This window comes from Chinchilla lanigera, unplaced genomic scaffold (assembly GCF_000276665.1).
Source record: "Chinchilla lanigera isolate Chin_1 unplaced genomic scaffold, ChiLan1.0 scaffold00016, whole genome shotgun sequence".
Lineage (NCBI taxonomy): Eukaryota > Metazoa > Chordata > Mammalia > Rodentia > Chinchillidae > Chinchilla > Chinchilla lanigera.
The window spans coordinates 14,213,178-14,238,503 of record NW_004955417.1 but is presented as its reverse complement, the minus strand read 5'-3'; the positions used below and the strand labels follow the sequence as shown (position 1 = coordinate 14,238,503).

At 33.8% G+C, this 25,326-nt stretch overlaps 1 protein-coding gene across 3 annotated transcripts in view; it reads left to right on the top strand.

The window, feature by feature from the left end:
- Positions 1-25,326, top strand: part of Stk3 (serine/threonine kinase 3) — a 282,703-nt gene that overhangs the window by 143,050 nt on the left and 114,327 nt on the right. For all 3 annotated transcript variants that reach the window (XM_005381850.2, XM_005381851.2, XM_013512823.1), the window contains 2 exons: positions 3,216-3,341; positions 24,443-24,635. In XM_005381850.2, coding sequence (XP_005381907.1) covers positions 3,216-3,341; positions 24,443-24,635 — 319 coding nt within the window. The remainder of the gene's footprint in view (positions 1-3,215; positions 3,342-24,442; positions 24,636-25,326) is intronic.

Here is a 25,326-nt window from a genome sequence, read left to right as displayed (position 1 = left end):
CCCTCCCTCCCTCCGTCTCTTCCTTCCTTCTTTCCTCTCTTCCTTTTTCCCCTCTCTCTGTGTTTCTTTCCTTTGTACTTGGGATAGTACACAGGGCCTCACACATGCTAGGCCACCAGTCTACCACTTAACTACACCCACGACCCCTTACTTAAATCTTCTATTATAACAAACCTCTTTTGTACTGCTCCAGTGAGGGTAGAGGGTTGTCATCTTATTTATAACTGAGAGGAGAAGTCCACTTTCTGTACTTGGTGTCCTTTGCACTGCAGGGTGGGTGAGGGCTTGTTACCACTTGATGTGGATACAAAGTTAGGTTTCCTCAATATCTTCAACTGGTACTGCATTGGGTGGAAGGTGACCTCATGATAGCTGAATGGTAGTGATACTTGTGACCTTTTACTCCGCTGCTTGTGACCCCACTCCAAGAGGAGAATGGAGCTCTTTATTACTTCCTGATAGGGGTGTAAGTATGGGCTCCCATGTGGCACTTTCCTCTTGGAGTGGGTACTTTTTATAGTACTTCCTGGGGATAAGAGCCTTAGCTTGGTATTCTATCTTATTTGATACATCTCAGTAGTAAACCCAGACATTTTCATGAGGTGGCAACCACTACTGGTTCCTCATTAAGCCTTTGGAGCCATATTTTTTTCTGTGATGTTTGGAGTGGAATGATTATTGTGTGAAAGTTTTCTTTGTGGCTAGGTTGTCCATTTCCTAGTTCTTTCACTTGGGAAGCAGGGTTTTATAGGGGCTTTTAAAGTTTGTACTGGCTTGTGTAGTACCCAATCTGGGATAAAGGATATAAAAACAAAACTCATGAAAGGCATAACCGTATCCTTCCTTGGATCCCACCATCTCTAGCCAGTCTGCTGCCTTTTTACATGTCAGACTGTTGCTAGGTTGTTTAAATATAGGGGTAAACACAACAAACTTCTTTTTTTCTTTGGAGCATGCCCCAAAAGGTAACAAGGTGTATATAATATAGTTTGAGATTTATATACCTTTTTAAAGAGATGTAATTCTTTTGGTTCCCAGTTGGTATACTGTTGATGTTCCACGTCTGTTAATGCCAGTTGTATATCCCTTATCTGAACTGCTTGGGGCCAGAAGTGTTTCAAGTTTCAGAATTTTTTAGGATTTTGGAATATTTGCATAGACCATAGACTACCAGTTGAACTTTCCTAGTCTGAAAATCAGAATTCTAAAATGTTTCAAAATCTGAAACTTCTTTAGTATCATATTGGCTAAGTTTTCCACCTATTCCACTCTGATCACGTTATTCGTGGATATTTTTGTTTGACTTATATTTCAGTGCCACTGAATTCTTCTCATTTGCCATCAGATTCTCCATTTCCTCTTTTTCTTGGCAGCTACTTCTTAAAACCCAGCTTCTTAGTAATTCATACCTGTATATATTTACAGACTCTTCCTCACTTAATTTCTGAACTGTACTGCAAGATTATTTAATAAAGGCTTTTTATATTATCCTCATTTCTGTAATTAAAATATAAGCATCTTATCCTACGCATTTATTCTCCTTGCCTCACTGTTGCCTGTATTGAAAGTCGCAGAACCCCATTTCTCTAAATGATGTTCCTGCCTTGACCAGACAAGTGTTCCTACTGTATTCCAGTATATAGTTTCTGTTTTGTGTACTTGTTCATACTCCTCCTCCTAAAACAACCTGTTCTTTTGAGGCATCTGTGAATACCTTTCCCATTCTTGTATTTGTTTTATCTTTTTTTGTTTTGGAGGTGGTAGTGGTAATGGAAATTGAACCCAGGACCTACACATGCTAAGCTTGCACTCTACCACTGAGCTACACCTTTGGTGTAGTCTTCTGTTTGTACATCTCTTTAACATGTAGGTTGTGCTAAACCATCATGAGTGTAATATGTTTGTCATACTATAATTTTTAAATGTATATTTATCTTTTATTCCTTAGGTTGTAAACTCGTTAAGGGCAAAGAACATAACTTCTTTTTTATGTGTGGTTTTTTTTTTTCTTTGTTTTGTTCTGCTTTTGATTCCTTTCCACTACTGTTTCTCAAAAGGTTTCAGAGTAGGAGAGGGGTATCTTGCCTCTTGCTGTTCCAGTATCTCTAGAACTGTCTTTGTAGTTGCATCACAAGTACCTCTGTTTTCTAACTTAGCACAAAAAGAAGAAATCATGGATGGGTGTAGAGTGTTTTATAGCCGAGACCAGGACATGAAACACAATGCTTGAACTCATTTTCCACTGGTGAGAACTTAGTCACTTAATCACAACCAGGTAAAAGGGAAACTGAGAAATGTAGGATCTGGCTATAGGTCTAGACACAACTTAATTTTGCCCAGGAGTCTTAACCACTGATTTGTTAATGGGACTTAATTTATCTGGTGTAGAAATTTATTATTTCTGTATAATTGATCCTACTATTTACCAGACTCTGGTGAAATTCTTAACTTATAGTTTCCCTAAATGTTTACCCTTTTACAGCTTCTAAATATCTATAATTTCTTCATCAGCATTTTTGTCTTGATGTATGTTTTTGTATTCTGTTGATCTGTATTAAAATAAACATGTTGCTTTTACCTGAAAAACTTACTGGCGTATAATTATGAAGATTAAATTTTGAAGCTGCATTGCTGCTCTCCTTCGTTTATCAGAGTATGTAATAATAACATTATGGAGAACTTAGCCATTTTAGTTTAGAATTATGTAAAAAAGAAATGATAAGTTGTTTTTATATATACTGTGACACTGAAGCACTAGTTATCTGAAAATATTTTTTGTCTTTATTAGAAATAAATTACTTGAAACACAACAAAATAGAAGGTATGTAAAAGAAGTAATGAAATTAGTTGCCTTCCTTTTGTCCGCTGACCTTTGGTTGTCAGCTTATAAATTCTGTAGCTCCATACCAAAATAAGTTATTTTTATTTGTAATGTAATTACCACTGGGGTTTTTTGTTTGTAATATAATTAGCACTGTGTTTTAAAAGTCTTTATTGTTTTTACTACCTAGTATATACTTCTTTTGGACAATTATATCTTTAAGGGTAATGTAGTATTATTAACAATTATTTTTTGTGTGTTGAGTTTTCTAAAGCAGCCAACGTATTCTGTTTTCTTAACCAACCTGGTTAGCATTTACTGTTGCTTTAATGTTTGTTAGTTGTAATTTAGAAAAATCTTATGATTTTTATACCATTGAATTTTACTTTTTTAGCATCCTTTTATCAAGAATGCAAAACCTGTATCAATATTAAGAGACTTAATCACAGAAGCTATGGAGATCAAAGCTAAAAGACATGAAGAACAGCAGCGAGAATTAGAAGAGGAAGAAGAAAATTCGGTTTGTAATTATTCTCAAAAAGTTAATTTTTTATCTTCTGGGTCTTTTTTTATAATTTTATTTTGTTTCTTAAAATACATTAATAACACTTTTATTATACAAATGAGGTATGTTTCTTCATTAAATCTTTAAAAATATATTGTGCTTGTGTAAATATTTGTTATTTTTTTACGATGTCTAAAGAATTCATGATTAGCAAGGAGCAAGCATGGTAATGAAAACCTGTAATGTTAGCACTTGAGAGGCTCAGGTAGGCAAATCAGTTGAACTCAGGAGTTCAAGACCAGCCTGGGAAACATAGACTGGGGGTGGTAGTGGGGGTTAATGATGAGTGGAATATAATTTTGATGCAATAGAATGGCACATATCTAGCATCTAGTTAATATTCTTTGTTGAATAAATGTTGTCTTAAAGTTGGATAATTTTTTGTCGTATCTTTTGGAACCTTTTAAACTGGTCACCAACCATGTTATGAAAATGAGTAAATAACAACTTTTAGTGACTATATGGAGAAATTGGAGCTTTTGTTCCTTCTTATGGGAGTGGTAGTGGTACTGGAAATTGAACTCAGGACCTACACATGCTAAGCTTGCACTCTACCACTGAGCTACACCTTTCAATAAAACAGCATCTTTGGAAAACAGTTTGGTGGTATCCTGAAAAGTTAAACATAAATTTAGAACGCGATTCACCAGTTCCACTCCTAGGTACATACAGATGGTGCTTAATTTGTGATGATTCAACTTAATGGTTTTTCACCTTCACAGAGGTAGGAAAAAGTACCGATAAAACCGTCTGGCGTTTCGCTTTCAGTATAGTACTCATTCAATTATCTAGGATATATAATAAAGTATTATATCATGTGATATTATAAAATTATAAAATTTTATAATAAAATGTTATAAAATTGTCTGTGATTTTGCCCAGCTTTAGGTTAATATAAGTGTTCCAAGCATTTGAAAGCTAGGATAAGCTGAGCTGTGAGATTCAGTTGGTCCAGTGTGTTAAAAGTCTACATTTAAATTGAGAATAGTTAGCTTATATCTTTTGAGGGTAAGACTGTGAAAGTATCTGGGGCATATTTTAAAATAATGTTTTTATTCTTTGAATGAGTATTTGCCCTCTGGAGTAAAGCTAGTATTTCTAAGTTAAAATGTTGTGTTGTTTGTTATTTTTAACTGAAATTATAAGAAAAAATTAAAGTCTTAGCAGAGTCACACATTGAACAATATTCACACACTTTGCTTTGGACCATATTCTTAGGCAGCAGCTTTTGTGTGGAGATTGTTTTATCATTTGTTTTCCTCAATATAGAATATATGTATACGGACACATACGGACACAAGCATATATAAGAACAATGAAATATGCAGAGTAGATATGAAGTACTTATGTCTATAGTAGAAGTACAATATATCCTATATTGCCATTCCTTATATAAGCAGACTTCTAAATCATTAGTCATTTTTTCCTCAGGAATATTTACCCATATTGAAGACTCCAAAGTTTACATAGAAAATTTATTCTGCTCATTACTTTGGGATTCCTTTGCAAATTTGCCTAAATTGGATTAATATGTAGTTGTTATAGGGGAGTATTACAATGTCCCAAGAAGTTTCATGTGTTTAGAGGTGGGGCTTTTAGATAGTGATTAGATCATGTGTGTAGGGGGTCTGTATTTATCAGTGGATTGATCCATTTATTGAGTTCATAACTAAATGTGCTATCAAGGGGATGGGGCATATTAGAAGAGGTATGTCGCTGGGGATGTGCCTTTGGAGGGCATTATCTCCTTCTTCCCTTTTCACTATATCCTGGCTTCCCTGGGCTGAGACGCTTTCCTTCACCAACCTCTTCTACCATACTGTGTCTGCTGTGGAGCCAGATTACTGTGTACTGAATGTCCTAAAACTGTGAGTCAAGTTAAACTTCCCTTCATTTAAGTTGTGGGTATTAGTCATCTTGTCCCAGTGACAGAAAAGTGGCTAATGCAGTACTTTTAAAATAAAATAGCTAATTTCTTTTAGAGCCATACATTAGAAAGCCAAGTTATGTCATTACATTGATATTTCTTCCTTGTAAAAATCAGAATTTGAACAAAACTTACACTTACTTTTGACTAAGTCAACACAAAAGTTGACATAAAAATTAGAGGTATACAGAGATTTTCTTGTTCCCATTGAGATTATTTTAATTTATCTATAGTATTCAAGATGTAAGCGTGCAGTTTGTTAATTTATTATTTTATAAGCTGTATTCATTCTCATGTAATATCTAATTAGCAGGTGATTTTTAAGACAATATTAATTTGCCAGTCATTTTCAAATGCTATACAGGTATTGAATGAATATTTCAATAATGTACACAGTAAAAGGGGTAGTACTTGCTGTTTTCAATAAAATAACAAGGCAAGCACCCTACACATGGCACAGTGTATGGTTATTTAAAAGTGGAATGGATGTTAAATTGAATTTATATGATAAGGCACAGAATGCACCATTGACAAGCAGTAGTTTTTAAAGTAGATTAAAAGACTGGTAAAGAGTTTATAGGACTTGCTTTGTCACCAGAGTTCAGACATTTCCCATATGGATTACAATGTTAAGTAAGACACAGGGAACCAAGTGGATGTAGAATCTTATATTAAGTGAAATACTAAACAAAACCTGGAATATTTTTTCTTGTTTGGTTATATTTTTCACTCAGGCCCTTTATTTCCACTTTTATATAAAGAAATATATTATTTATCTTACTTTATAGTAACTTGTGGTAATGACTCAGAGAAAAGAATTTTGTTTATTAATTGTCCTTAAGACTATGACTGACTTAAGTTTTAGATGTTTTTTGATTTGCTGATTTAGCTGCTACTTAATTAAAAACTTTTTTTCTGGATTTCAAATTTTTTGACTTCTGTTATTTATTGTTGTCTGTATGCTGTGCTGTGTGTCTTTATGGGTTTATCCTTTTCCTTACCTTGAATCTAGTTTTTAAAACATTGTTTGGGAAGGATAGACCTAAACCCATGTGTTCTATCTTGCACTTTAATGAAAGTGCTTACTGTTTGTGATTCTTTAGGTGTTTTGGGTTTTACACATTGACTTTGTAAATGGATAATTCTTAGTATGATCTCTTTATAAAAAAATCTATGAAATACTTCATATATTTCAGTGATTAAAAAATTTCAGTATCCACAAATTAGCAATATTCAAAGAGAAGCATAATTAGGTTTATTCTGTCAAGTTGTAAATCAACGTGATCCAAGCAGTGAAGGAAAGACTTCTGAAAGGTATTATAAGAAATCAGTGCAACTAAGGCAATTTATACCAAAAGGTAGTTAGTAAAAATATAAGTAAAGAGTATTTCTCTTTTTTCAAATCAGTGGGTCTTTTTATGAAATAATTTTCTAGGTGATAGAGCAAAGGAATAGCCTGGTATTGCCTAATATGAGAACAGTTGTACAGTGAGTCATATCTACTTGATTCTGTGCTTGCCTTACCATCTGTGTCTGTGAAGGCAAGGTTCTTCTTGTCTTGCAACTTCTTTCATTTAGAACTCATCTTGGTTATCTTTGGTCCATGAAACTTGCTGCTCCTTTTTGGGGGAGGGGCTCTAATTTGGGGAATTCATTTGGCCAGTACCTTCTTACTTATGATACTGGAGATTGGCTTTTTAGGATATCACAATAAGTTTTGGATTGATACTTTGATATTCAATTTTTTCAGTGAGATATTACCTATTTTCCCACTTTTGGGTCATTTTAAAGAACATTCTTTTCAGCCTGGTGGAAGATCTGTTGTGTTGCCAGTCTACTGCATTAAGCTTTGGCTGAGAGAACCTACATTTCTGGCAGCCTTCATCATAGCTGTTTCCAGTCCAGACCAACCCTGAATTAGTCCTTATGTAGTAATTGTGCTAACATGCCAAAGAACCCGTTTGACATTGGGCCACTGAAAAATTTTATGAAGCTAAGTTTTGAGACAATTTATATCATATTCTTTCCCTGGTCTCAAAATTCCAGAACTGTGAAATTTATCATTGAGCTGTATTATAAGAGATACTAGATTTATATTTGATATCCACTATTAATACTTGGGCTAATTGTGAATCCTGCTTTTTCACTGAGCATAATTTTTCAGCAAATTCATGAGTTATACCACTATCAGCTTAACATTTTTCCAAATTAATTTTCTGCTGTATAGTTCAGTGTACTATAGTTGGAGAAAAATTAGTGGCCTAAAATTAAATTGATGTTTCCATTCACTTTCCATGTAGCTTTAGAAAAGGAAATAGTATACGATAACCGTTTCAAAATATTATTTTAAAGGTTTAGTGCTATATACACCTGTGCCCTTGGTAACTATCACAAACAAACCTCTTTATTTCAAGGAGGTATAGAACATTATTACAAATAATACCTTTTGAATTTGGTTTTTATACCTATTATGGGAAAGGCTTGTCTTACGAGAATATACTTTGACAAACTGACATGTTTTGATAGGTGCTAGGCTAATTGTACAGATTTTTAAAATTAAACAAATTGCAAACAGAGATTTCTGCAGCAGATTAATCCCAGTATAAAAATTTTTGTCTTAAGCATTTGTAAGTATGACAAAGATATTTTATTTGGGCATTTTTTAGCAGTGATATAAATTTGATGCTGGGTAAACTGTATTATATGGTAAGAAAGGATATTCCATTGGCTACTAATGGAAGACATTTCCAAATCTTTAGTGTGAGTTGATTAAATAACATATCTCTGTTTGTTCATGTTTACTGTACATATCTGCCTGAATTGAATAATGGGAGGGATGTCCACATTTTAAAGAGTTTTTATAACAATTTGTTCTTTCTATGCAACACAACTTTAAAATACAACATTTGATTATTACTAAGGAGCACTTATAGTGGTATTGTCAGTAGTTTAAAGCAAATCTGTAAGAATTACCCCTGCCAAATAAGAGTTTAAAATACAGAATACAGGATGCTATTTTGAAAATAGTGTGCATTTAAGTGCATTTTTATTTTTATTTATTTATTTTGGAGGGGTTTTTTGGTTTTTTTCCGGTACCGGGAACGAAACTCACAACCTTGTGCTTGCCAGGAAGGGGCTGTGCTGCTGAGCTAAATCCCCAGCCCCCTTAAGTGCATTTTTAAAAACATGTACATACTAAAATTTGTTATTTTTAGTATTTGCTATTTGCTGTTAATTGCCTCTTCTGACAAGAGATTGCAAAAAATTTCTGGTGAAATAGTGGGATGAAGAGTTCCTATCAGTACAGAAATTAAATACAGGAATCACTTGGAGTCCGTGTGCTTTAATGTAGGAATGATTACTAGGGATTTGTTTTGTTTTGTTTTTTGTTTTTCTTCCGGTACCAGGAACCGAACTCACAACCTTGTGCTTTCCAGGCAGGCGCTATGCCCCTAAGCTAAATCCCCAGCCCTGATTACTAGGGATTTGTGATTGGATATGATATGCATTGTATTTAGTGACTGACTAGGTCATGTGAACATTTTGGTGATTTTTGGAAAACGCAATAACAGTGCTGACTTTTTACTCTGGGAAATTTAGCATTTAACTATTATAAATTGGGATCCAGGTATCGGAATTTTTGAAAGCTCCCTAGTTGATTGTGGTATAGCCACAATGATACTGACTGATGTATATATTCTATCATTGGGCCCAGACAGTACCAAACACTAATAAGAACTTGTTTGAATTAAAAAGTGAAGGATTACCTCAGTTTCCTTTGTTTTTAAGTTAACTTTTTATTTTTGAATAGTTTTACATTTACAGAACAACTGCAAAAATAGTACTGCACCTGACATTCGACTTTCCTTATTATTGACCTTCTTTGTCCTGTTAACAAACCAGTTTTGATACAAATTTTAAAGTCACTTTTCTGCACAAATTTTCTTAGTTTTTACTTAACGCCTTTTCTTTGTTTCAGAATTTATCCATTATACTGTACTACATTTAGTTATCACATCCTGATGTCACAGTTTCTCAGAATGTCTATTTTTCATGACGTAGAGAGTTCAGTAATATTGGTTAGATATTTTGTGGACAGTCTCTCATTTGACATTTGGCATTTTTTGGAATGTTTTTTCTTATGATGAGAGTGGGGTTATCTGTTTTGGGGAAGAAGACCAGGAGAGGAAGTTTCATCCCATCATACTAAAATACTTTCTGTCAACATGATTTATCACTGATGGTGTTAACCATGATCACCTGGCTGAGATAGTGTTGTCAGATTTTTTTTTTAATGGTAACATTGCTCTTTTCCTTTTTCCATATTGTGTATACTCTTGGGAAGAAAATCATAACCCACACTAAAGTAATGGCAAAATAATTACATAAATTACTTGGAATTCTATATAGGAGATTTTATGTACATATGTATGTATGTATGTAGTCACTTGTATCAATATAGACTTACATTTTTCTTTTTCCCTTGAATTGTTCCAGATTTGGCCAATGGTATCTCTTTCAGTTGATACCTTTGTCCCTGTGACATACCACTGTCAATGTGGGTTTTTATTTTCTTTTTTTGATACCTCCTTATTGTAAGATATTTGAGTTCATCTTATATATTTCCTGCTTCAGATCTAGAATTTGGGGTTTAGTTCCTTTTACTGGAGTCTGGTATTAGAAACCAAGATTGGACCCTAAGTGTACTTGTTGCCACTGTGTTAGGTTATTGCCTCTATTGCCCTCAGTTTACACAGCAAGGGGAACTGTGTGTTTATACTAACATGAGTATGTGTGTGTGTGTGTGTATATATATACACACACATATGTGTACGTATCCATCTGTATCTATGATGAGCTAAGTATGAGTTTATACTGATGTCTCTGACTCTCACTCATTACCACCATATATCATACTAGTTGTTTCCTTTTGTTTCTTTATAACCTGCCAGTCCAGTGAGAAACCCAGCTCCCACCTTATCACCATTTACTAAATTTTTCACTTCCAGTATATTTGTATAGTGTCTTCAGAATTATTAGCCCATATATCCATAAGAAACAACATTATCCACTACAGTGCTCTTGTACAATTCCTTTTGGTTTTGGTCTTAAACACTCCCCTCACTTCTAAAGTTATTATGTTATACCTTTTCTCCCCATATCCTTTCAAGGAAGTTCTTTCATACATTATAATACAGTTAGATTTTGTTGTTTTGGCCACATTCTGCATTCCATCCTGGGATTCTCTAACCACCTAAATGATTTTGTAAAAGTTATAAAGCATTCATTAAGATTCACTCTATAATGTAAAGTTCTGTGGATTTGACCAATATGTGGGGTCTGATATTTGGCATTATAGTATCAAATAGAACAGTTTTTACCACCCTAAGAAAGTTCTTTTGCTTTACCTATTCAGCTCTTTTCCCTATACTCCTTGCAACTGCTCATCTGTTTACAGTCTCTAGATTTTTCTTTTCTGTAATACTACATAATTAGAATTATACACTACATATAGCATTTTCAGACTGGCTTCTTTCCTTTAACAATATGCATTTAAGGTTCATCCATTTTTATGTAACAATAACTCAGTTTTATTACTTACTAATATGACATTGCATGGAAGTGTCAATATTTATCCATTGTCTCTTCAGAGGCCATCTTGGTTACTTAGTTTGGAGCAATTATGAATAATGCTGCTATGAACATTTACAGTACTAACTTTTGTGTAGATTTAAGTTTTCATTCAGTCAGTGGGGTACATATGACTGAAATTTGCTGTATCTTATAAAGTATTTAGCTTTGTAAGAAACTACCAAACTGTACTCTAGCGTTGTATAATTTTACATTCCTACCAATAATGAATGTTTCTATAAATATGCACTTGCAATTCATAATGACAGTTTAAACTTTTTATTCATTCTAATAGGTGTTTAGTAGTATTTTATTGTTTAATTTTCAATTCCTTAATGGTCAAGCTACTGGGCATCATGCGTTTATTTAACATTTATATAATATTTTTTGACAAAGTGTCTGTTTAGTACTTTTCCCCATTTTTTAATGGGGCTGTATTGTTTGTTTTTGTATTGTTCATTTTTTAAAAAATTTTTTTGTATTTTGAATACAGGATCTTCCTAAAGCATGTGCTTTGACGGTATTTTTTCCCAGTTTATGTCTTGTCTTTTCATTTTTTAATAGTGTCTTTTAGAATAGAAGATTTTAGTGTTAGTATCACCTTATAAGCTTCTTTTTTAATGGGTTATGCTTTAGGTACCTATAATCAACACCAAACTCAAGGTCTACTGATTTTTTTTTCTGTGTTCTGAAAGTTTAATGGTTTCACATGCTACATTAAGGTCTGTGATATATGTTGGATTAATTTTTGTGAAAACTTCAAAGTGTGTATCCTGGCCTGGCCTTCCCTCCCCTCCCTGTCTGCTTATGGATGTCTAGTTGTTTCAGCACCTTTGTGCAAAAGACCTTTTGCCTGTCCATATAATCTTTTGTGTTATTTTTGTCAGTATTTGCTAATTAGCTTATTGGAGTTTTTACTGGGGTGGAATTTGTTAAAACAAAATGACATCTTTCCGGTATTTAGTTTTCTAATCCATTAACATGTAATGACCCTCAGTTTATTTAGAGTTTCTTTTATCAGATCCTATGCATATTTTTATATATTAGACTCCAGTGTGTCATTTTTGGTGCTATTAAAAACTATTTAAAAAATTTCTCTATCCAGTTATTTATTAGTGGCACACAGGAAAGCAGTTGACTGTTGTATATAGCCCTTCTGTTTGTGTCCTTACCACACTCAGGTATTACTCCCAAGAGTTTGTTTGTAAATTCTTAAAAATTTTTATACAGCAGATTATGTCTTCCACAAATACAGGTTTTTTTTCCTGTCCAGTTACCTTTAATACACTTCTGTATCCTCAATATTTTATTTCTTTCCCTTTCTCCTCTCCTTCCTTCCTTCAACAGGGTCTCACTATGTTGCCTAAGCTAAGTCTCAGACTCCCAGACTCACTTGACCTGCAGGTAGCTGGGACTACAGAGAAGCACCATCATGCCCACCTCTCACTACATTTCTTTTTCTGTTTCAGAGGATATGTCTTTCTTCCATTCATAAATATTGGTATAGAGGAAAGATAAGACATGGTGTTTACCTGCAAGATTCCAGGCTAATGAGGCAGCAAGTAAATGGATAATAATACTGATTCAACAAAATAAGCATTATGATTATCTCAAGATATGCGTAGAGCAATGAGGGCCAACTTTTTAGAGCTTTCAGTGATACAAACAGCCCACTGGAGCATGCATGCCATAGGTTTGCCAGCACTGGCATGGAGAATAGGAAATGTTTTATTACTTTATTTTCTAACTTTTCACCTCTCTTCAAAGGCCCCTTTTCTGTTTGCCTCTTCAGTCAACCACTTTATCTTTTTTTAAGGCCCTTTTCCCTTAGGAAATATACTTCTCTTTTGTACACTAAAATATTAGAAAAAACTCAACAAATCATTCACAGCCAAACTTTTTGGTAGAATAGTTAAGCCTTTGTTCTTTCACTTTGTGTACACACTTGGCATCTCTTATATGAGAGCTAAAACACTGTCCATTGGTACTCTGTATGGTGACCTTCTGAGTTAGGATAAGATTACTTTAGCACTGCCTCAATTTGAAGAGTCTGTGTCATTCAAGTCGCTCTGTAGCAGGCAGTTTAATATGTAGATCTGAATTCCAGTGGAGAACTCTAGTGATTAGGGAATCCGGGCTTTTTGCAGTTAGTAGTTAAAACAGAGAGCTTAAGGGGAGATTGCTCAGAAAGTGTGTAGAGGAAAGCCTATGTGACTTCTGTGGCCTGGATACCGTAGCCTTTCATGATGTTCCTCCAGGCTTTAGCTGGACCAGTGTTCCTGTGAGCTCCCATGCTATTCTGGTTCAGCTCTTCGACAGTATTTATCTTACTGTGTATATCTAGTTTTTAACTTTCCCCATTAAACCATATATTTCTCAAGGACAAAGACTGTATCTTAGCACACTGACTGGCACATAGTATTTATTGTAGAAATATTGAATTGGTACATATTCATTGAATTTGCAAATATGTATATAAAACTGCTTTACATTAAGTTTTACCTTTTATTTCTTACTATTTTGAATAGTGCTACAGAATTATCACCAACACAGAATATGATTGAGCATCCCTAATATGAAAATCTGAAATTTCAAATGCCCCCAAATCTAAAATTGTTTGAGCATTTACATGACATCAGAAGTGGAAAATTCTGCACTTCTTCTCATATAGTGAGCTGCAGTGAAAAAGAAGATGCACTAAAATATTTTATAAAATTAACCTTCAGTCTGTGTATATAAGGAAAATAAACAACAAATGCATTTTGATTTGGGCCTCTAAGCTGTCTCATTATATATATGCAAATGTTCCACAACCTGAAGAAATCTTAAATAATTCTGGTCCCAACCATTTCAGATAATACTCAACCTATATTTACATGTAAAAGTATGGTGGCATATACCTAGCCTGGGCAATTTAGCAAGACATTGTCTCAAAATAAATGAATGAATGAATATTGATGTAGTTCTGTGAGCACCCCTGAGTTTGATCTCCAGTGCTTTAAAAAAAGAAAAAAAGTACCTACTGTCATGTGAACTATTTCTTCAGCAGTACTTAAGTCAAGCATATGCTAAATTTTTGGGTTGAGGTGAAGGAGATTGTGTTTTGCTACCCTAAACATTCTCCACCCCAGAATTTTATTTGTATTGGGAATATGAATAATGTACACTGCTTGTTAAAATTATTTCAGTGTGTTTCAAGGAGTCTTTTTTAAAAATTGTATATTTTCTACTATTAAGATCATTTAATATTTGTAAATTTATGCAAGTAATACATCTTCTGTTAAATGTATGTTAAAGTTTCTCTTGCTCTTATCATCATAAAAGAGTAGAAAAGAAATGAGAAAGAGAAAAAATGAAAAAAGATACTCCTTTCAAATTAGCTGTTAAATAAATTTGTACTGAGTATATACAATCGAATCTTTTTACATAAAAGCAATTTACACAGCAGTTATGAAGTACTATGAATATTTTATTTCCTTTGTAGTCTTTTATTCTTTTTGTTGAATTAACACATACTGTGAAATCAACACGTGGTACTGTGGAATCAACACGTGATACAGCTATTATTTTCAAGTCATCATGGAGATTATGAAATACAGACCACATCCATTGTCCTTATAAAGCATGAACACCAATTTTATAAAATATAGCTGCTTTTGTAAAAATATGACATAACAGTGGTTATATTATTTAAAATGTTAGTTTAAAAATTATCAGTCATCTGTTTCTGAAAGTTACTGATAATATGTGAGTAAATATAACCTGTTATAGCAAATACCCAGTTAATGGAATTTTAGCCTTGTGTGTTTGGTGCCCTCTTGTGGAGTTTTTGTAAACTACTTGTAACAACAATAGTTTTTAAAGATGTTCCTTTTATTCTAAAATATTTTATTTTATAAGCTCATTTATACGCTCATTTATATTTTGTTAATCCTTGACATACTTTTGGCTGTGAGAGAAAAAATAAAAGTCATGGATAAAGTTGCCTACCTTTTAATTTACTCTGTTGTACATCAGTATTGTGCTCAGGGGATGGAGGATAATCTTTTGTTTGAAAACTTTTTGTATAATGCCAAGAACCTGTGCAGTCTTGCATCATGGAGCCTCTGAAGTCCTGCCCACATGCATTTTTACCATTTAAGCTTGTTGTACTGATGATGAACAAGTCTTTTATGACTTTTGGATTTTCATGAAAGTTTTGATACAATTTTAAAACATGCCTGTGAACATGCATAAAGTTAAGATCCATGAAATTTCTGTTTGTTTAGTACAGGTATATCAAAGACTGAAACTCTGTAAGCTGTTATGCTCATTTTCCAGTGAAATAGAAGGACCACCTACTGATCACAATGGGAAGAAGGTTTATTCTTCATGTAGATTTTCAGATATTACCAATCTCAGTAATTTTAAGTGGTTGACTACTGTTTCTTTTGCCTGTCACGTATGTACTTAATGGTACCTGTTTGAAGAAGAATATATTTTGTTTTTTCAATAATTTTTAGCTCACTTAGGTTGGATATGGTATCTATGAGCCCAGATTTAACCAGCTGATCCTACTGTAGGCCATTTCCACTGTACAGAAACAGACAATCCTTGTAAATTGTGATGGGGAAAATGAAATAAGTGCTCTCCTTCATCTTATTGGGAAGTGAGATTTGGCTGTAATGTCCTGTTGGGTCACTTTAATAGTTTCATCTTGCTATTAAATTAGCTGTTCCAAGGGTTGGGGATATAGCTCAGCAGCACAAGCGCCTGCCTAGCAAGCACAAGGTCCTGAGTTCAATTCCCAGTATCCCCCCCCAAATAAATAAATAAATAAATAAATTAGCTCTTCCATGATTTGAGACATTTAAGCAAATGTGTAATAGTACCTTTTTATTTCTGCCTTTTCTGACACAAGTTATGATTAACCTTTATTTATTGACACAAGGTTAATGTTACCATCACACTATCATAAACCTCCAAATTTATTTATGCACAGGGGCTGGAATGAAAGATTCCTACCATGGTTTTCCTCAGTTTTATGCACATTTCCTTGAAGTGTTACTGCATATGTCTTGTTGACTTCTTAGTTAACTCTTTCAGTTGAGTCTTTCACTGCAGATTAAGTTTTGATTCCTTTCTCATGTGCTGCAGAGGCAAGTCCATTAAAAATCACTTGACTGTAACTAACTGGAGCTCTTTTGTTTTGTCTTCATTTATTCAAACTTCAATCTTCCACAAATTTCATTTTAGAGTCAGTTTGGTTGTATTAGGTTCCCAATATTGGAGATATTTTTGATCCATGATATTTGACTGGCTGAAAGTTTGTAGGATAAGGTGATTTTTCTTTTATGATTTCTTTCAGATTTAACTTTGTCATTTAAGTTAACCTGAAATATGGACATTAGTAATGACCTTCCCATTCCAGTCTGTTTCTTCAGTCTTTTTTTCTCTAACTCATCCTTTAGTTTCCAAGCTTCCTGTCACCCCTTTGCCAAGCAGCCCCTGCAGGCTGTCCATATTTAAAACATTTCATAAACTTTAGGCCTTCTCTTAATGTTGTCAAGTCACTTACTGCTTTTCATTTAAACCAGAACATTTCTGCTTTTGTGCTTGTTTTTCCAATCTAGAATGCTGCTGTCTGCCCACTGTTCAAAGTTTTATCTTGTGACCCACCTAAGGAGGCTAACTTAATTCTAAAAAGGAAGTGTGTCTTAATTCTGTTGTTTCTTTTTTCTGACTGTTCCCAGTAGTGTGTTTTATTACATGTATTTATCTTTGAGACCATGAGCTTTTGTTTAGCTAGATTTTATCTCAGAAAGTGATGTAAGTTCTGGTGTGAGGACTGAGTGGGAATGAATTCCCTAAGATGAATTTGTATTTATTTTTTTTTCCAGCAAGCATCTGGGGTGCTACCACACTGAGGTTAATTAGGTTAATTTCTGAGTATGAGGTTCCCCCAGACCAAGTGGAAAATATGAAATTGAAAGCCAAATGTGTGGTTGTAAATTCTAAAGGGAGGGTTCCTGCCCTCACCTTAATCCTTAGCTCAGGTGAAACTTGTCATCTCCTTTGTCCATGGGTGAATTTTTCCTCATCTACCCTTTTACTGAGGATGTTAGACCTTCAAGATTCCCGGCCTTCTGTAAGGGTTCTGATTCTCTGTGAAGAAAATCAAAAGACTTCTCTTTTGTCTTTTGTTCACCAAAACACAAACCTCATTTAACTACCAACCTCACAGCCACAACATCACATGCCTGTAGGGCAGCCCCAAGGTCGTGTTTAGCTTGTCTGTTTTGGGCAGTTGGGGATTTCCCTCACTGGCTTGAAAGCCCATCTATGCATTTATGTAGGGTTTCTACATTTATTGTTTGCTATTTCATTAGCACTTTTAAAAGGTAGTAAAGATACCTGGACCACTGTAATATGGTAACTTTTTGTGTGATTTGTTTACTTATATCTTATACATTCATTTTTTTCTGAAATATATTTCGTGCTGTAGAATATATATTCATTGACCTTGTCCAGTTGAATGAAAGCCATTGTGATCATTGCTCTTAAACTAATACTGTACTTTAATGTGATTGTATTTGCAATAAAGAGATATTTCATATCACTTAGAAATAAATTGATTAGAATATTTTTCAGTGAGGACATCTATTTCAGGATGAGTCTAGCTGTTTTATTAGTGTTGCAGATGGCAGATGCTTTCTAAAATGTTTGTGTAAAAAGCCTTACAATCTTCAAATATTTATTGAATATTTTAAAACTCCTTTCATGTAGTAAATACAGCAAACATAAAGATACCTTTTACAAAGTCTGATTACTTCTCAGACTTGTAGCATAAATCTGTCTTAGCCATGGAGTAGGATTTCCTAATAATGTTTTCAAATATTTGTATTCCATGTGGATTTTATGATTCATAAGCTGGATTATCATCAGTACTCTGTTTTGCATTCCTGGCACATGATGACCACTGATTGAAAATGCTATTGTATTCCTTACTGGAATTGGCTGCTTTCTGCAGTGGGGAAGCATCTGTTCTGCAGACCTTTTTCTCTAAAGTATCAACATGTTTATCTTTTGCTGTTCTTCACTGAGGAATAGCAGAATATGTATATATATCACTTAAATTTATAAATTATATATATAAATTTATAAATTATTTATATATATAAATGAAGCATAACTTTGAAAAACATCATAAGTATTACAAAAATATAAAAAGTATCAAATGAAAATTTAAACAGGGTGAATTCAGCGTTAATAATTTTTAAAAAGCAAAAAATGTTGCTGGAAAGTTTTCACCACCACCACATTATTTGTGTTTGTGCATTTTAATTTAGAGATTAGTTCTCATTCCACTGTACTTCATTAGATGCCACCTCTCATAAGTGAATTGAGTGTACAGTACCTGATGCAATTGTTATAAATAGTTTTTGCTGCCTATTTGTAAAGGAGATTATCATTCTTTAGCAAACTAACTGTACACATAAAAATAAAATGCAGCAAGAGCCATCCCTTCCAAACTTGATCTAGTTGTATAGATTATCTAAGATAATTGTGTAAATTTGGAGTTGCAAACTTCATTTTTTCTTTGTAGATTCAACTCCAGTGTAGATGGCAGCAGGCCTTAAAAGTCCTACTTCATACCAATCAGATACTATGTTTCCAGTGGTTACAGCACTGACTCGTGCAAGGACAAAAGACAGTTGGCTTATGCGTATGAAATTAGGTGTTTTGGTAATGAAATGGTTGCAACCATAATAAAATATTAAGGTAGTATTTTTCAAAAAGAAAAACTAACAATCAGTGTTTTCCTGTTTGTTTGGTGGAAACTACTGGAAAAAATGAATCTCAGTATTTTAATAATTAGCTGTTTTTAAAAGTCTTGCACAGGGGGCTGGGGATTTAGCTCAGCAGCAAAGCGCCTGCCTGGCAAGCGCAAGGTCGTGAGTTCGGTTCCCGGTACAAAAAAAAAAAAAAAAAAAAAAAAAAAAAAAAAAAAAAAAAAAAAAAAAAAAAAAAAAAAAAAAAAATAAAAGTCTTGCACAATTGGAGGTTAGATCTTGATTTATAGCATCAGATACATCTAATTGGAATCATTGCTTCTTTACTTATTTTTAATATGACCTTGGAACAGATTTTTAAACATCATTGAACTTCAGGTTCATCATTGGTACAAGAAGGGTAATAATGGTAGGATTAAGTGGGAGTAATCTTTAAGAAGATCTTAATATAGTGCATTTAACTCACTGATGGTAGCTGTTTTTATCATTATTAAATGCATGGCCAACCAATTAACTAGTTAGTAGTAGTATTTCTCTTCTCAGAGTTTCTTCAGTAGCTATTCTGTGTTTATAAAAATACTATTATACTATTATATTAATTATTATTATTATATTATAATATAAATAATATTATTTATAATCATAAAATTGTATTGCTAGACCCTCACGTAACACTAGTCTTAGATCTGCACTTTGGTAATAACACATGATGAATTTAACATTCATTTGGTAAATTACATAATAGCAACACTTTGTACTAGATATCAGGAATAAATATTAACAAATTCTGGTTACTCCTCTTACAGATTTTAGATTATAATGGGGGATGTGTACAGACAGTTAAAGCATGTTATTGTAAGTGTATGATTGGCGTTAGCACAGGGTGCCACAAGAATACGATGACACCTGATTGAAATGTGGAGTGTCTGAATTGAGAAAAGATATAAATACAGTTCTGTTATAAAAAGAAGTTGCAATATAAAACACCCTCCCAAGATTTATGAATATGCTCTACTCATCTTTTAAGACTTAGTAACGAGAAGAGAAACTTGAAGGCTCCAAACACAAAGTAATAATGAGATGAAAACATTAATTACCTTGATTTTTATCAGTGCATATTTTATACATGTATTGAAATATCACTTTGTATCCCATTTGTGTATACAGTTATACTGTAATTGTGTTAATAAATTTTTTTTAAAATTTAAAAGACTTAGGACACCCATCTTTATGAGGCTTTTTGTTACAGACAAAATTAGAAGCTTTACTCTTGGATTTTCATTGTACTGTTAATACTTTTCTTGTAGCACTTAAGAGATTGTCTCATAATTTATTGTTCACTTAGCAGGAGATTTCTCCTAGACCTCAAGCTCCTAGACCTCAAGCTCCTTTAAACAAAATGGAGCAAACTGTGTCTTTCTATCTCCAATGCCTGGTCTACTACTTGACACATTAGAAATGTGTAATAAATTGCTCATTGAATGAATTAGTAAGTGAAAACATAAATTGATTTAGCAGATAAATACTAAGCCAGATGGTTTAGCAGTGTGAATTTAAATATTAAAAGAAGTCTTATGCCTTCATCAGACTTACATTCTAATGCTAGATAAAGACAAATATAGGCTGTGAAGAATACAGAAGGATAAAAGAATAGAGAATGATGGAGACTTCAGTTTAAATTGGTGGTCAGCAAAAGCCTCATCAAAGAGGTGACACCTAAGTAGAGACTTCAGTTAAATTCCAGCCTGAGAGATTAGCCAATTTAAATTCTCAAAGAGGAACGTACTTAGAATGCTCAAATGGCAGAAGAGGTCAGCATGGCTGGAGCTTGGTGAATAAGAAGAATGTAATAGGAGATGGGGTTGGCAGATGTTACTAGGCCAGATCACATTTGGCCCTGATAAAGATTTTGGATTTTATTCTTAGTGTGATGGCAGGCCAAATGCTGTTTGTAGCACGAGAGTAAGGTGATGTGATTTGTCTTTTTCAGGGCTAAATCTGACTGTTGTATGTGATACTAAAAGAGGGAAGAATGGAAATAGTGAAAATAGGAGGCTCTTTTAATAGTCCCGGTGAGAAGATGGTGGCCTGGACTAGCATGAACCAAATCATTTACTCTGGGAATGGAGCTGGTGACATAAGCTGTTAACATTGATAAGCCTCCAGCCTAACCATTCAAGCAGATAAAACTGTAAATATAAGGTACATGTGTGTGTTGGAATATTGCACCAAGAAATTAAACAACTTGTGTCTTATTTCCAGCTCTATTTTTAAGTAAGTATGTAACCTTAGGGAAGTCTCTTAATTTCTGTGGGCCTCTGTTGTTGTTGTTTTTCTGGATATAAAATGATCAGCTTAGTTCATTTCTTTCCACCTGTAATTGATTTTATAATTCTGTGAAACAGTAAGTATATAGCAAATAATTAATTTTAAATATAGAATGAAAAGTACTTTTGTAGGTTCACAAACACTACAGAACATTCTTGCCTATAATATACTTATATTTATAAAATTAAAATAAGTGCTCACAATATGGGTCATAAATTTAAGCATGGGTAATTAGATTGTAAATTCTGCAGAAGTTTGGAAAAGAAGATCATGAACAAGGACTGATTTAGCCAAGGATGTAATAGATACTTGGTCAATAGAATTTAGTTAATGGTTAGAGGGGAAAGATATCCTGGACAGAAAAGAAGACAAATGAGCATGACATCATATGGGATTATGACGGAGGAAGATTCAGTTAAGGTCAGCCTGTCTATAATGGAAGATGTATGAACAATGGGAAAATTGAATCAGCAAGATAGAATGAGATAACGTAGAAGACGTTAAAATGTAGGCAAAAATATTAACTAAAATGTTAAAATGTAGGCAGAAATATTAACTAAAATTTAATGTAAGCGAGGACTAGGATCCATTATAGATTCTTTAGTAGAAGAATATTGTGATACAGAGTATGTGAGAAAGTATGCAAAGTATGTATACCTTGAGGAGAGTGTGAAACTACCTTGTTTCAGAAACTACCTTGTTTCAGAGGACATTTTGCATAGGTTTCTCATGTAATCATCATAATAGTGGTGGAAGAAACTAAAGTTCAGAGAGTTGGTTTGGCTAAAATACTGGTTCTAGAAAGTGATTTAAAAGGATTTGACCTAATATCTGCCTGATTTTAGGAAATGAGGTTGGAGAGTCTTTGGTCAGGAGACATTAACCTGCAGTACCCCAGGTATAAGTCAAGGAAGAATATACTCACTGGCAGTGGAAATGGAGAAGTGAATATGAAAGAGAATTTTTTCTGAAGTACTTTTGGCTGATTGTGTATAGGGAGCAAAAGAGAAAATGGATGTAGGATGTTGATGTGTTACCCATGGGAAGCAAGAGAAGATTACCATGCTCTGGGGTAGTGGTCATTGGGGATCAAGGAAGAAGGAGGGACCAGACTAATAGGTGAATAATATCTGATTTGAGTTTTGGATGGAGTGAAACAGACTGGAATGGAAAGGTTATTACTGATGTCCAGATTTCACATTAACTTAAATGACAAAGTTGAATCTGAAAGAAAAATCACCATATCCTACAAATTTTCTGCCAGTCAAATATCCTGGGTCAAAAATATCTCCAATATTAGGAACTTAATACAACCAAACTTGGATGGAGTTAAGCATTTAAATAGTTAAGAAAAATAGTTGAAAGCATGACAGTAAAGAGGTCTTCTAAGAGAGGAGGGGCCATAAAGAAAAGCGAAAGACTGAGAAATAATGCATAAACTTAAGTTTAGGAAGAGGAGGGTGATCAAGTAAGTAGCCATTCGAATACTATTATTTCAAATCACCTAAGTTGCTGAGATGTTATTGATATTCCTGTATTTTGTATTTTGACCCCTGTCAGAACTTGACTTTGCTTGTACATTTCTACTGAAAGTGGAATATATACTAATATGCACGCATACACACACACACACACACACACACACACACACACATGAATTTCAGTACATGATCAAGTTTTTCCAAACTGCAGATTCTTTGTTTTTATCAAAAGGATTTGTTACTTTTATGACTATTCAAGTAGATCTTCTAGTGAAGGTTCTAAGGAGCATTTTCCATTTATATTTGTATTACTAACTAATTTATACTTGTAATATTTCTTCTGTGAAACATTTAAAAGCTAATGGCTGGAATATTGCACCAAAAGCACAGGCAAAGAAAAAAACAAGTAAATTGAGCTTCAAGCGCCTGCCTGGCAAGCGCAAGGTCGTGAGTTCGGTTCCCGGTACCGGAGAAAAACCAAAAAAAAAAAAAGTAAATTGAGCTTCACTAAAATTAAAAGCTTTTGTTCATCATAACAAACTATCAGTAGAGTGAAAAGAAAATGCACAGAATGGGAGAAAATATTTTCAAATCATACATCTAATAAGGGGTTAACATCCAGAATGTCTAATTCCAGAATGTGTGACAAGTACACAGTGACCCCCCACCCAAGAAAAGCAGTCCACTTAAGAAATGGGCATAAAATTTAAATATTTTTTCCAAAGAAGATACACAGATGACCAGCGAGTGTGTGAAAGGTGGCTCAACATCACTGTTAGAGAAATACAGACCAAACCGCAGTGACATATCACTTCAAATCCATTAAGATAGCTATTATTTTTTTCTAAATGGAAAATAATAAACGTTGGTAAGGAAGTAGAAAGATTGGAACCTTGGGCATTGCTCTAAGATGTAAGATGTAAAAGTGGTACAGCTACTATGATAAACAGTTCACTGGTTTCTCAAAAATTAAACAGAATTACCATATAATCCAGCAAATACATGCCCAACACAATTTAAAGCAGAGACTCAAAATGGATACATGTACAGTAGTGTTCATAGCAGCGTTATTTGCAATAGCCAAAAGGTATAAACAACCAAAGTACCCAAATATTCATCAGCAAGTAAACGGGAAACAAAATGTGCTATATATATACAGTAGAATATCATTCATCCTTAAAAAGGAATGCTGCAATATAATCTTGTAACGCATGTGCTAAGTGAAATAAGCCAGACACAAAAGAGCATTCCTGGTATAATTCTACTTATATGAAGTATCTAAAACAGGCAGATTCATAGGGACAAAACATATACAGGTCACCAGGGGCTTAGGAAAGACAGGAAATGAGGAATTACTGTTTAGGGGTACAAATTTCTCTTTGGGATGATGAAAAAGTTATAGAAATGTATAGTTGTGAAGGTTGTACAACATTGTGGATGTACTTAGTGCCATGAAACTGCATTTAAAAGTGTTTAAAATGGTAATTGTAATGTTATATGTATTTTATCACAGTTTAAGAGGAAAAACTAATGGCTGTTGTAGAGGTTATAGACATTATCATCTGTTGTAAGAGAAAATGCCAACATATCCTGTCTTAAGGGTGTTCTCTTCTGTATGTTTGTCACCATATTCTGTAATATATTTCTTGATAATTTATCTATCTTGACCTTTATTTTAAAAGCAACTAGCAGCCTTCTTTTGCATCAGTTTCTATAGCTTGAGCTTTAATTACCTAAAGCTTTAGGCTATTTTGGATAATTTTGGCTCTTAGGGTAACATTTGTATGTATGCTTATATTGAAATTAATAGTAATAATATTTTTACCATTATTGAAAGTATATGCGTAACCTTGTTAAGAATTAAGAAGTCCGGTTGTATGAGAGAAGTCTTTCTTCACTGTGGTGTTTTGTTTGCAGGATGAAGATGAGCTGGATTCTCACACCATGGTGAAGACTAGTTCAGAAAGTGTGAGCACAATGCGAGCCACAAGCACAATGAGTGAAGGGGCCCAGACCATGATTGAACATAACAGCACGATGCTGGAGTCTGACTTGGGGACTATGGTTATAAACAGTGAGGATGAGGAGGAAGAAGATGGAACTATGAAACGTATGTGTCTTTTTCCCATTGAATATTAATTTTCTGTTTTGGAAGTGTGTTTACATAGAAATTAGGATAGTTTATGTTAGTTTTTAGAGCCCATTATGCAGTATTTTGTTCTTTGGCTTTATTTGACAATAAGGAGGAAAAAAAGAGTATGGCAGAAGTCAACATTTTATAATTTTATTTTCTTATATCACAAAGCAATATATCTTTAACTTAGGGTTATGGCACTTCCCATAATCTAATTTGTAAAGTATTTTAGCAAGAAGATAGTGTTCCTAACATTTACTTTTCCAGTTAAAAAAGTAAACATAAAGTTCTCTTTAAATAAATGCAACGTTATATTGTTTCATGTTGTCTAAATTAACAGGCTGCAGAGATGGAGGAATGTAAGCTACATGAAGAAATGGGGACTGAGATGGGAAAAATAAGAAACACTAGGAAGAAAGGTTAAGAGATGGGGCTACTCATAGAGAAGATTCAGTTCCATTCAAGTTTATTGCTCCTTATCATGTGTGAAGCATGGGGCCAGGGGCCCTACAAGAACTAAAATGATGATTAAGAGATTCTCTCTGACCTCTGTTGCTTACAGAATGATGAAGATAGGGGCCCTTTCAAGGATTAGCATTTCTTTTCTAATGTTTTTTTTAAGATATTGCAGCTAACAATGCAGGACATGTGATTTCACAGTGATAGG